General features: G+C 37.7%; 3 protein-coding genes across 3 annotated transcripts in view; all 3 read right to left on the reverse strand.

Annotated features, from left to right (window-relative positions):
* The window catches only part of LOC145420164 (uncharacterized), a 2,692-nt gene extending 1,409 nt beyond the window's left edge, over nucleotides 1-1,283 (reverse strand). The window contains exons 1-3 of the mRNA XM_080289075.1: nucleotides 1,232-1,283; nucleotides 279-424; nucleotides 102-194 (exon numbers count right to left, since the gene is read on the reverse strand). Coding sequence (XP_080145201.1) covers nucleotides 102-194; nucleotides 279-424; nucleotides 1,232-1,283 — 291 coding nt within the window. The remainder of the gene's footprint in view (nucleotides 1-101; nucleotides 195-278; nucleotides 425-1,231) is intronic.
* Nucleotides 1-2,935, reverse strand: part of LOC145419959 (uncharacterized) — a 7,095-nt gene extending 4,160 nt beyond the window's left edge. The window contains exons 1-2 of the mRNA XM_080288512.1: nucleotides 2,694-2,935; nucleotides 1,725-1,805 (exon numbers count right to left, since the gene is read on the reverse strand). Coding sequence (XP_080144638.1) covers nucleotides 1,725-1,805; nucleotides 2,694-2,784 — 172 coding nt within the window. The 5' untranslated portion in view covers nucleotides 2,785-2,935. The remainder of the gene's footprint in view (nucleotides 1-1,724; nucleotides 1,806-2,693) is intronic.
* Nucleotides 2,936-7,768: 4,833 nt separating this feature from the next.
* On the reverse strand, nucleotides 7,769-10,743 carry LOC145419960 (uncharacterized). The gene is made up of 4 exons (XM_080288513.1): nucleotides 10,570-10,743; nucleotides 9,314-9,640; nucleotides 9,043-9,144; nucleotides 7,769-8,668 (listed from the first exon to the last, which is right to left on the reverse strand). The coding sequence occupies exons 1-4, from the start codon at nucleotides 10,640-10,642 to the stop codon at nucleotides 8,655-8,657; spliced, it is 516 nt and encodes a 171-aa protein (XP_080144639.1). The 5' UTR covers nucleotides 10,643-10,743; the 3' UTR covers nucleotides 7,769-8,654.
* Nucleotides 10,744-13,125: the final 2,382 nt, after the last annotated feature.

Consider the following 13,125-nt stretch of genomic DNA (forward strand, 5'->3'; position numbering starts at 1 on the left):
CATATTTCACAATTATATTGTCTCTTTTGAATATATGAGGATTTTGTGTGCGATGAACCTAACTCAAATTGAATCTAGAAAAGAAAGTGTGATAAGCGTACCAGATACTCCTTGAACAGTAGGTCTGGATCTTCATTAAAGTAGATCACCAGGCTTTTAAGAGTATGCTCCCTCTTTATGTCGATGTCATCATACTAATGCAAGGGTGGGAAAAAAAGGGTGAAAAAAATGGAATTGATTGATTGCATTTAATTGATGGGTTTATCATTAGTACCAACCAAACTACTGATCGCCATGATATCCTTGATCTTTTGGCCCTTTGCTCCTTTGCTCCCCTGAAAAATTTGCATCAGCTTGTCTGTTAAATTGTCCAGCTGAGCCAAGAACTTCGCCTGCAGGGGTTTTGTAGTGATCTGCAGGAACTCTGCAAATAAAACATACATAAATATAGTAAACTAGAAGTTTAAATACAGACTGCTGAATTAACACACTGAAAGTTGCTAAACATTTGAACCATCAGTGAAGTTTGTCAAGACCTAAACTGTTTTTAGCTGAGTTTAGGAATATATCGCCACCTGTTGCTTTGGCATGTTCCTAGCAGCGTTTTCCTTCATTTTTGCGTTTACCTGTGGACGGGATTATTTTTTAAAACGAAAACGGAAAATCTCCGTTTTCAAAAATACCTGTGTAAGTGTGGACGTAGCCGAAATCTTTTATAATAATAAATAGGTTTGAACGTCATGGGAGTGCGCATTGTGCTGCCTGCAGTTACTCTTCCGGCCACATGGTTCGCTTTTGGTAGCACCCTCAGTAAACTATGTAGTGCTTTTAAAGACATCTCAAAACGATACTTTCTGCTAGAAAATGGCATATAATAATAAACACAGAATACCATATTTTTAGATTATAAAAAGAAAACAGTAAGAAAGAAGTTAGCTATAGGACATCATCTTTCATTGAGCACAATGGCTAGCTGCTAATAAGCTAGCACACGCTCCGACTTAAAAGTTGGCAGCTACACAATTTCTCCTCTAAAACAAGGCACTTTTGAAAAGACCTGGCTATATTGTCAAAAAAAAAATAGTATTCAAGCAGAGAAGAGAATGGTAGCACCACCAAAAGTTCAAAAAACAACTGTTACAAGCTTCTATGATAAATAGCATTGCTACATAGATTTAGCTGATAAAGAAATACACAATTGGATATATGAAAAAATAATATGTTACCTTACCTGAAGGTGTAGTTTTATCCAAAAAGTACAGAGAGGCGAAGAGCAGCTGCATTCATTTAGGTGATCCTGAAAGAGCGCAAAATTTTCAAAGAAGGCGGACCGTTGTGTAACTCAATAACTTTGTGTTCTTGTGACAAAGACTGCTTTGAGAGAAAATAATTTAGGTTCACCACACGAATAATAATTGCAGTAACGCTGGAGTGCTACATTTGCGTTGAATGAGATTAAAAATAATGTTTAAGCTTAAAGAGGGGCTTGAATTTATTTCTTTGACTTTACAAATACTTAAGTGCAAAAATGTACTCCTCCTACCCCCAGTGCCCCAACAAACTCATTCATTTTGTGTTCAGAATCAGCCTCTGCTGGTTTTGAATAATTTTAGGTTTACACAAAGAAAATCAAATTAATTTGGTATTTTTTAATTGCATTTGTGAACAACTAACATAATTTGCATGTGTTCTTTGAAAGGAGGACCTGAATCTGTTTTTTGAGTGTAGGAACACAGATGAGCCAAGTGAAATGCTCAGTCTGCTCATGCTGCAAAATTCTCCTAAATCTTCACATGATTCTTCATCTGAAAGGGAAAATTAAATATGAGAATAAGTTCAGATTACCCGTTTCATATTCATATGAATAAAGAGCAAGCAGAAGAACCTATTTCTCCTCCTTACAGTAGATCTCCAGACTTTATTTCTTCAAGTAAGCATTAAAGGATGTGAATCTATTAAATATAAATCTTATTTCTCTGTATTGCTCAATATTAAAAAATAATCTTGAAAGATAGTACGGATATTTAAAAATGCAGAGAAAATATTTGTATTATTATTAGTTTGGTATGAGCAGTGATAAAAGTTTCTCCTGTATTTTCTTCAAGCTTCGTGACTAATCTGTAAGATTTCGGTTTGATTCTCCAGGATATCATGACTATAGTCACGATTTTGAGTTCGCTTTCTAAATGCTTCTTCATACTTCAGAGTGCAAACTTCCTCCTACAATAAACAAGATCACACAACATTGGACAAAAAAGTTTCTATTTATTTTGTCTGTTCACATTCTATTCACGTTTAGACATGTTTGAAAGCAAAACTGCGGAAGACGCAAGATAAACAGGTTGCAAAAATCCTGGAAATTCATCCGCTTCGAATGTTATCAGTGACAACATCTGAAGCGGGTGGAAAATTCTCACTGAGTTTATGTTATGTGCTTTATTTCAATGAAAGCTATGGTCTGAGAGTTCTGCTCTGAGTTTTTTTTTAATCAAATGGTAGAGAATTTAATGCGTTATGAAATGTCTCATGAATGTTAGTTGATAGTTTAACGATGTAAATACATTAAGAGTAACTTTCATCAACAGATTTCTGAATTTAGTCAATCAAAAGAACTTTAAAAAGCGTGTTTTGATCAAAAACGTTTACTGATTAGACCTTTTTTTTTTTTTTACACTTTTCACAGAAGCACTTACCATTTGAAGACACACAGACGACCCACAGGGCGAAAAGAAAGATCCACCTTCCAGCGTGCATCTTCATCTGCGTCTCGTTATATAAAATCATCCCGCTGGTGATGGTACGTCTTTAGACAACAAAGCTACGAAGTTTGGGTTTGGACCGCCTCCTTACTTCAGATTTCTTCTTAAGGCCCTTTCACGTGGGACGCGGCATGCGCAGCGCTGCGCTCCGAAACCCATTCTTTTTTAATGCTTGCGCCGCGCAATAGCGACCCAAGTGACCAATAGAAACGAAGCTTTGAACCGCGCTAAGTTCAACCACACAACGAACAAAAACATTCTGTGCGTACCCGAGGCTTAGAGTGGCATGGGAAACAGATGGGGTGGCAAAATCAGAGGCATTTCTTTACAAATCCAGGTGTTAAGTGTTATGTGATATCGTTAGCTTCATAGCATAAGTGCCTAAGTCATTGACTTAGTCAAATGACTTAGGCAATTATGCTATGAAGCTAACGATATGTATGGTTAAAATACAATAAATGCAGCAAGTAGGCTATACACGTTTCATATATGGAAAGTTTGTAACTTTCTTATTGACTTTAGCTCAAATAATTAAACACTTCAGTTAAAAAATGTGAATGTTGATTCTGTGTACTATATATGTAATAAACAAGCATGTAGCCCAATAAGTATAAAATTCAGAAGGCTACACAACATGAGGTGGATCTGTCAAAAAGTTTCTCTTCTTATGTCATTGTTCTGGGTCAGCTGACCCGGCATTTTGAGTTTATGCTGTTTTGTGATTTCTTTGTGTTAATGTTTTAGTTTTCTGTCATTTAGTATTGAGTTTAGTCCTAGTTTTGCTTCTATGTTTAATTATATTTCTGTTTCCATGTTTTTTTGCATATATGTCACTCCCTGTTTCCTATTTGAGTCTGTCATGTCGCATCATGTCCATGTCGTGTCTCCCATTTCTGTTCCCGTGTTCCCCACGTGATGTGTGTTCTCCCCAACCCATCATGCTGCTCGCTCTCCCTAATTTTTTATTTTTTGACACCTTAACCTTCATTACAAAGAGTATAACAATCAACACCTTGTGAAAAGCTCTTTTCAAAATTATAAGAGCGATATAGATACCCTTTGTCCCTTTGGTAAAATCGTCCCAGAGACTTGCTAGTTTTTGTTTTCATCCTGTACCTTTACACAGACTTTATGTAAATCTGTGTAGGAATTTTTTTTTAAAGATGTGCCGATTGCCAAATTGGCCAGCAGGTGTCACTGTGAAGATGTGTTTTACACTGTTTCAAAATCTCTATACAACAGGTGTTGTGCCAGAAAGTGAATTCCAGTATTTAAACTGCTGTAAATGATTTGTTGGCCCATAATATGCGAAACATATGTCAAATGCATGAATGATAACGAGTCATCATGAGCCACAAACAACATTCCTGTGACAAGATGGAAGCTGCAATCAGTTTTTGCCAGAGTGACTTTTGTATAAACTTTATCTATCAAGTTAAAAAGTGTCCCTGACAAATGTGCATTTGAAACTCAAATGCACAGTAATAAAGAGATATTGCGCAAAATAGGAAAGTGGCTATTTGATGTCAAAAACCAGTACAAAGCCTATGATAATCATGATAGTGATAACAATGGATGTTATGATAATAAGGTTGCCAACTATAAATGCGGGTAATGATGATGTTGGACCAAATGACAGCATTTCCATAGTTGTTGTTAAAACATGTTTGTCAGCTTGTCGTTACAGTCTTGGGTTTTCATAAGCATGCCTTTGCCTATACAGCCAAATGTTGATCAAAGCAATTTTAATGAATGAAATGAATGAACATCATGAAAATGAATAAGACTGAAACACAGTTTCAAAATGGTCTGAACAGCAGGAAGGGCCAGTCTCCTCAAAACTTAATTCAGACAATGGCAACCATCAATCCATCTTCTTCCGCTTTATCCGGGGCCGGGTCGCGTGGGCAGCAGCCTAAGCAGAGAAGCCCAGGTGAGGGTAGGGACGTAGATCAACCGGTAAATTGAGAGCTACGCTTTTACACTCAACTCCCTCTTCACCACGACGGAGCGGTGCAGCACCAATCCGTCTGTCGATCTCCGGCTCCCTTCTCCAATGACAACCTTCTCCCAGAAATCACAACCACATCAGCTCACCACTGGATGTCTTTTAAATTCCCAATCCGGCACACAGGGAGAAACTGGTTTTACTCATAAACCTTCTACTTCACAACTTCTATGGAAGCGATGACCCTTAGTGACTGCTGTTAGGGTAATGATCCCACGTATTCACTGCTGCTTCCTTATAAAGCTGCCCAACGAGATCATCAATGTAAGAAGATTTTTTACATAATACAATATAATCAAGTGTGCCTTATATTCAAGTGTTCATATATTTCAACATAACCAAGCTTATTGTTAAAGAGAACATGATGTATTCCTTACTTCAGTGTGTGAGATGTCAGATAAGCATGATATACTTCTGTATTCGTTATTTCAGAGTGTGTGTGTGTGGGTGTGAGGTCAGATAAGCGCTGAGCTAACGTCTAACCTCTTCCCGACTCCTCACAGAAGAGGAAGTACTATGTAACCTGCTTTGCCCTATAAATAAAGCAAGCAAGCCTGCAATCGGTGTGTGTGTCTTCTCAGGGACATTCACCCGTGCGCACGTTCTTAAAACTCTCTGAGTTGGTCTGCAGTGTCTTATTTCTCTTACTTGTGATAGAACAAATGTCTACCCCTGACAATCAATGTAGGTGTCTGATTTCCATCAGGTGTTTGCATCAGAAGGCATGAAACTCCTTTGCTACTTCTGTGGCTATTGTTAATTCTAGAGCTGCAACTCAAATAAAAACAAAGTGAAATCTGCCTGAGAAGCGAATTAAAGTATCTTCTATACTGTGTGAAGACAATTATAAATTGGAGGCCACCCCCCACTTAACAGCAACACTTATAAGGAATTGTCTGAACTGTAGGATGCCAGTGACTCATGATAACATCCCACGACAGGAAGAATTACATTCTTGGCCACACTTAAACTCTGTGGAAATTCTGACGCTAATGTGGAGCTGATAATTAGAGCAAATGATTCAAAGGTAATGGAACCAAAGAGGTGGCACGTAACAAGGGTGAGGGTCCTTATGGTATTAAAACCTTTTTGGGCTGAGTTGTTCATGGACCACTAATAGAAGGCTATGAATGGGGGGAGCAGTGACCCCACCGTTAGTTAACTGAATCTCCATTGATCACAGAGGGGAACTGCTGGTGAAGCAACACAATCATGACTTCAATGAGAAATCGACAGAGAAAAAACCTGAAATGTCCACTGAAGATCTTGATTTATGAAAATCAAAATCAAGAAAACTAAGAACAAAAAAACAACTCAAAACTCTCCTTTTTAAAATTGCTTTTGGTTAATTTTTGCCTGTATTATATTGTCTGTTTTACCTTTTATGAATTGTTATCTTATGTGCTGCACTTGATTCTGTCTAGAAAGGTGCTACATACGGTAAATAAAATTTTATTTACTATTTACTTAAAACTTTACACCCATGGCTGGAGTGGTAATCTGGCATACTGTCACGGTCCCCGTGTCTCTCTGGTTGGCCCACGCTGGCTACAGGTTTTGTTGTTGTTAGTTTTAGTTTTTTGTCTCTCCTCCTCCTCTCTGCCTGGGTGGAGCTCATTACGGGCTCTCACTCTTGGCCCACGCACCCCTGTGGATGGTGTCCACCTGCGGCTGATCTGGCTGATTTCCCCAGCTGCTATTTAAGGCAGTGGCACAGAGCAGCTCACCGCTGGAACGTCGAACCACCTGAGTTCGTGCTCGCGGCATATTCAAAGAAGAATCGCTTACACGTGTTTTATGTTGTGGAACTAACCTTGACCTTCTGTCTGTAGATTCTGGACCGAATCACCGGACCTGTCCAAGTGGGGCAGTGTGTGGAGTGTTGGGGCGAGTGCGGCTGAAGAGGAGTGCGTGTGTGCGGAGGAGCGGTGGCGGTGACTGAGTGGAAGAGGAAGCGTGTGTGTGGATTCCCCCCCCCCCCCCCCTTCTCTCCCTGGAGCCCTGGACCCCCTCCCAACTCACTGTACATATATTTTGCACTAAGGTGATCCCTATTGTAAATAAATCCCCTTTTTGTTTCCTTGAAAGAACTGTCTGCGCGTGGGTCCGTTCAGTAGCCATGACACATACCATCTAGTATAAGTCAATATACTTATACGGGCTACAAGTCAGCTTCTGGGCCACTGCGCACTGGCCCTACAAGCACTATTGGTTCATTTTCATTACTGACAATGGATTGCCCAATCTAATCTCTTAAAACAATCAGCACTTCCCCTTCCCTGCATGTCTGTGCACACTGGGAAGGTAGTGGTTGATAAAAATGGACCAACAAAAGCAAAACAAGAGAGACCTAAAAAGCTGACAGAGAAAAAGAAATAATAAATAGTAATCAAGGCAAAATGTGTCAAATTAAGTCACATGTTAGCAGCTCCACCTTTAACAGAGAGTTTTTTTTACAGCAACAGCTAGTAAGAAGCCCTCTCGGTCGCAGACGGTGGTTGTTGCTAGCACTAATGCCTCAGGGCCAAGAGAATGGAAACCACTGTCCTCATTATGGTAAAAAACAGTGTATAAATAAAAACTGGTGGTTTGCACGAAGCTGCTGAAACTCACACACAGAAACATCACCTGTAACTTTAATGTACCCAGCTGACTTATACAGTTCTCACTTTTTTCTAAATATTTCATAGTAATAGGAGAGCAATGAGAAAAAGGAGCGAGAAATATGGTAATTCAACACGGTTAAAAGCAGCAGCTAAGGAATGTCTCAGATTAAACTCTTCTGGTATATGTCAGCTTCCCCTACAAAACTGATAGATGGTTTGCAAATATGTGTGTACAAAACTTATTTTTCCTTTTTTGAAGGATCTTGACAGAACCCAGTAAACTTTGTTCTGGATAATCTGTTGTAAAAAAACAAACAAAAAAAAAACATGCATATTGAGTGTATAATCATGTGTCAAATAAAGTTAATATGTTTGAAATATATATAACTTGCATATTTCTTTTCTTTGCTTGCTTTATTTGGTGGTTGCTGTCACTTTCTATATTTTAGTAAACAACAGATAAGCAAACCTTCTCTTTTAGAAGCCAATGCAATTTACACGTGGATGCACACACTGCATAAATGTCAGGTTTCTGTAAGAGTTAAAATTAGAACCATAAGCCACAGTGGGTTGTGTCAAAAATAAAAAAAAAATAAAAAATAAATCAGCATATATACATCCAGTGCTGTGAAGAAGTGTTTTTCCCTCTTCTTGATTTCTTTTTCTTTTTGAATGTTTGTCAAACTGTTTCAGATCAAACACTTCAATATCACACAAAGGTAGCCTGAGTAAGTATAAAATGTAGTCGTTAAATGATGATTTCATTTATTAAAGGAAAAAAATGATCCAAACCTAACTGGCCCTGTGTGAAAAAAGTAATTGCTTCCTAAACCTAATAACTGGTTGTGCGGCAGCAGCAAAACTTTCAAACAGTTGTGATAAGGAGCAAAATCTCTTATTATTGAATCATGACCTCTGACATTAACTGAGACAAGTGAGGCCTGCAGTTCATGAGATGATGTTCTGTTTTCTTTTTCACTTCCTAGATGAGGTCAATGTGATCTTGGAGTCTTCTTGTTAGGTGGTCACTCCTGGGAAGGCTCACCACTTTTCCAAGTTTTCTCCGTCTGTGGATAATGGCTTTCACTGTGGTTCTCTGAAATCCTGAAGCTTTAGAAATGGCTTTGCAACCTTAGATGTCGTTAATTGCAGTTAGTTCATGAATAATTTTATTTATAGAATTTTGTAATTTAGTAACTTTTCAGTATTTTCATTTTTGCTCTTCTTTTTCTCTTTTCCCTCTTCTGAGGATTAATTATAGAAGGAAGATTCTGTGGCCTCTCACCTGTTTTCTCCTGTACGAAAACAAACAATACATTTTATTTTAGATTTCACATTTGTTATTCCAGTAGTCTGACATTTATTGTTTTATTTGTTTGTGTTAAAAGTGCTCTTAGAATTATGCTGTCCGACAACAGATTATTTATTTTGGAATCCTTAGCTAATTTATTACGGTTTGAAACAACTTTTTTTTTTTTTTTAACTAAAAATAGGTTAATTTAAAAAAAATAAATTTTTTCTCTGTGATACAAATTCTACAGGACTATAAACATGGGATATCTTGCAGTTTGGCAGTTTAATTCTTTTTTGTCTGGTACAATGGTTCTGTGACCAATCCACCCTCCAAAACAATCACTTGACAATCCAGTCAGACACAGCAAGTTCTCACCTTTGCATTTTTGGTAGCCATAGTGGCCACCAACACCCACCACAAATAGAGCAGTCACACCAGCGGAGATGTAAATCACCAGCCACGGGATTCTTTGTGTACCTGCATGAAGACCAGCTGTTTTACTAGATATGTATCAGAGTACATCATTGTAATAGATTATTGATTTGTCCTTTTGCCTGTCAGGCTTTGAGATTTGTTATTCAAAATGAAGAAACTCTACAGCTCAAAATTAAATTAATTTAAAATCTACAAATAAAAATCCACTTACCTATTTCATCCAGCACCACTCGAACACATTTTCCCTCCTGTATACAGTGGTAAAATCCTATGTCAGCCTTTTCAAGATCATCAATTCTGATAGAGTAGTTCCCCTCTGAGCCCTGGTTTGGAAAGGCTTTCACTCGGCCATTTCTGGGGTCAAAAAATGTAACGTGCCCTTCAGATGAGAGATTGAGCAATTGCCCTGAGCCACTGTAGTTCCACGTCACCCATTTGAACTTGCTTGTTTGAATGTTGCATGGTAGAAGCACAGATGAACCAAGTGGAACCTTCAGTCTGTGCTCTTCACCGATTTCTCCTAAATGTTCACAGGAGTCTTCATCATAAAGGGAAAAATGAAACAAAATAGAAAGTTTAGTTTACTCATCTCGTAGTCAGATGATCAAAGAGCCAACAGAACAACCTCTTACCCCTCCATACTGCAGGTATTCAGAGCTCATGACGTGTTCATTTCTTCAATAAAAGTGAATAATTATGACAGGGAAGAAGAAGCAGAAGTGTTTGGTTCATGTTCTGTTTTCCGGCCTCAATAAAAGGCGCAACTTTTGTTATAATCCAATTTCATTTCCACGTTTTGTTAATCTGCATTTGGGTCCATTACTTTCCACTCATCATGGTCTGCCTGCACAGACCTTGACACTAACAATCTTTACAACCCAGCTACACAGTGATAAAAATAAAGTTTTAAACATATTTAAACAGTATAACAATCATATCTAGGTAATTAAAGACCTAAAGTGCAATTAAACATATGTCTGTTTCAGTGCATTAAACAAGAAAGTGTCAAAGGAAGTAGTAGGTATTTTAAAGGTATTTTAAAGATACAAACATTGTATTTTACAAGAAAGATCTCTGGTTACGTTTCAGTAAAACATATCACAGAAGTTTCCTTTGTATTTCCTTTAGATTTAGTGACTGTTGGATTTAGGTTTGATTGCCTTTTATCAGTTGGATGGTAAACTGTGAGTTAGACTTGCTTTCTAAATACTTTTGCATATGAAATTCACATTTCCTTTAATAAATGCAATTATAAATAATAAATGCAAAAAAAATCAACCTCATGAATTTTAGTTGATTAGTTTAATTAATATATCTTAAATCTGATTAAAAATATTTTTCTGAAACCATCCACTGGGTCAGAAGTCCAAATATTCAGCCAAAATATTTCAATCCGCATTTTGTTTTTATTTTTTTTAATTGATTAGAGTAGTTTCATACTTTTTAGACTTCCACCGAGTCACTTACCAATTGAAGACGCACAGCTGAAGCACAGACACAAAACAAAAGTCCACCCAGCTGCGTGCATCTTCCTCAGCATGTAGTACAATGTGAGCAGCACCCTGGTGATGGTGTATTAACCTGTTTGAGCATCAGGGTACACGCAAGACCACAGGTTCTATTTAAAGGGTCCATCCGGAAGTATATTTGGCACTGACAAAAAAAAAACGGGTGGGTGGGCCTAATTCAAACACAACTTTCAAAATAAAGGTATTTTTTCATTGGTGCAGTGTGTACAGAGAAAACAGCCAAACAGAGACGTACTTGTTGTGCAGTGTAGCCTTTAGTGGACGATTTTAACTTCTTTTTTTAACTTAACTTTGTCTTGTGTATCCTGTTATGATCTCATTATGCATCATATCCAAGCTTGCTTTTGCAAAACAAAAAGCAGAAGAAACACATTAATCAGTAAATTACTTTTTGCTAGCAGGACAGAAAAGACCATCAGTTTGTCATTTTGTTCAGTGTGCGATGTGTGGTGTTAAATTTAAGGTGAGGGAGCTCTTAACAATTAGTGTTATCATAATAATCTACACCAGTGTCTGCATTATGGACGGGCTCCAGGGGTCCAGGCTGTCCAAAAAGGTCACTTTTCCCCATCAGCTGAATTCTACTGACCTACTTTGACAGTTATAAGTAAAATTGAGTAGATTTGGTAATAAAATGTGTTTTTATTTATGCATTATTTAGGTGTGCTGAATCTAATTTCCCCTGTTCAAGCAAGTTACCCATCCAGTCCATCTGCTCTGGCGCTGACCATGCACAATACAATTAAAACTATTGTTTAAAATAACACATCATCATTCTGCATGATATGGCTGATTAATGAGTCTGTATCAATGGTGTCAAACCAACATAACTTTTTAAAGTTTTTTCGAAGTTGTTTTTTTTCCCCGTTTTTTTTTTTATGTTGGTTTTGCGTTTCATTTTTTTTTTTTTTTTTTTTTTTTGTGCTATGCGAGGTATGTAGTTTGGACTCTTGCTTTATTTGTGTTCTGGTTACCATTTGTTGTTTAGGGATTTTGAATGCTTGTGAATACGATTAAGTGTCTCATCTTAAACCCTTAAATTCTAAATTTGAAGCTCTTGAGTGGGATCCATGTTTATGATTTTTGAGGTCGATTCCTGTTGTACTTTGAAAGATGTTATCTCTGGTATCTTGCTGTGACTTTTACTTCCTGCCCACCTCCCTCACTCACTCTCTCTCTCTCCATGAGCAGCACTTGATCCATTATAAAAAAAAAAACATGCTTGTTTGTTTAAACCCATGCACAAATGTGAAGATTTGCAATTTTAATTGAATTTGAATGGATATTTTCAAATTGTACTTTTTCATTTGCTTCCACATGACGTCAGCTGTTAGCGAATGTAGTTCATTAGAGATCGATTCTAGTACAATTTGAATGAGTCAAACAGATTTACAGAACAAAAGCTGACACTGTTTTGTAGTTGCATAAACAGCCATTTGTTTGCAGTAGATCTATATTTATATCAGATCTATATCCGACACTGAAAAATGTTAATGTGCTAGCTGACATAGGGCGACATCTACTGGTCTTTTATCATAACTACTCGTAACAACAACACTGCTGTTCACACAACATCTGCATCTGCTCCTTGCGTGCATCTGAACAGACAACCTGTTGACCACAGCTGGACTGACCATGGGGCATACAGGGCATATATCGGTTTGGATATCTGGTGAGAGGGAAATATGAAGATGAAAACGGGAGATGTCCTTACTGAATGAGAGCTGAACAGGTGATGGAGAAACAGGTTTACCTTTTAGGTGACGAATGAGTTGAAGGGAAGTTACGAACCGTTTCTGACAGTTGCTGACAGCTGGTAACTGTACTGGGACGGGTCTAAAGGTTTGCCTTGGGTCAGGTAGGGCATTAACAGGGAAAGGGGGGCACAAAGAAATAGTTCTTTCTTATTCTCATTTAGAATGTCTAGCTTTTAATAAATAATTATCAGAATCTTACAATCAAAGTGGTCATCTGATGCAAAATATATAGAAATCATACATATATACCAACAGGACAGTGTACACCACTGTCACAAAAGCGTTTTTGTTCATTTAAAGGCTTTATGGCTTTTCCTATATTACCTAGTACGCTGGTTTTTAGTCAAAATGCCCAGGCTGATTTTTTGTCGCAGTCCAGCCCTGCTGCTGACACAAACAACCCAAAGTGACAATAAAGCTGTGCAGTGACTGGAGGATTATAGAATTAAATATGTGATCAAATATTATAAGGAAAACGTCTTTTGGGAGCCAAGGTACAATTTAATATCCATTACAAATTGTACAGTTCTTGGTTGATTTGATTGTCATATAGTGATCCAGGAGGTCTTCCTGATTTATGCACTCCCCCAAAACAAAGAAAAACAATCTTTTGTTCACAGTGTTACATGTTAATGTGTGGGATCAGTGTTATTTTTAGATTTATAAGACAAAAGATGAACAGTTTAAAAGTCGATTTCCCACTACTGCAAGGCTGCAGGCTCCCTGGCCCCTTAGAG

The sequence above is a fragment of the Astatotilapia calliptera genome, chromosome 14 (assembly GCF_964374335.1).
Source record: "Astatotilapia calliptera chromosome 14, fAstCal68.1, whole genome shotgun sequence".
NCBI lineage: Eukaryota > Metazoa > Chordata > Actinopteri > Cichliformes > Cichlidae > Astatotilapia > Astatotilapia calliptera.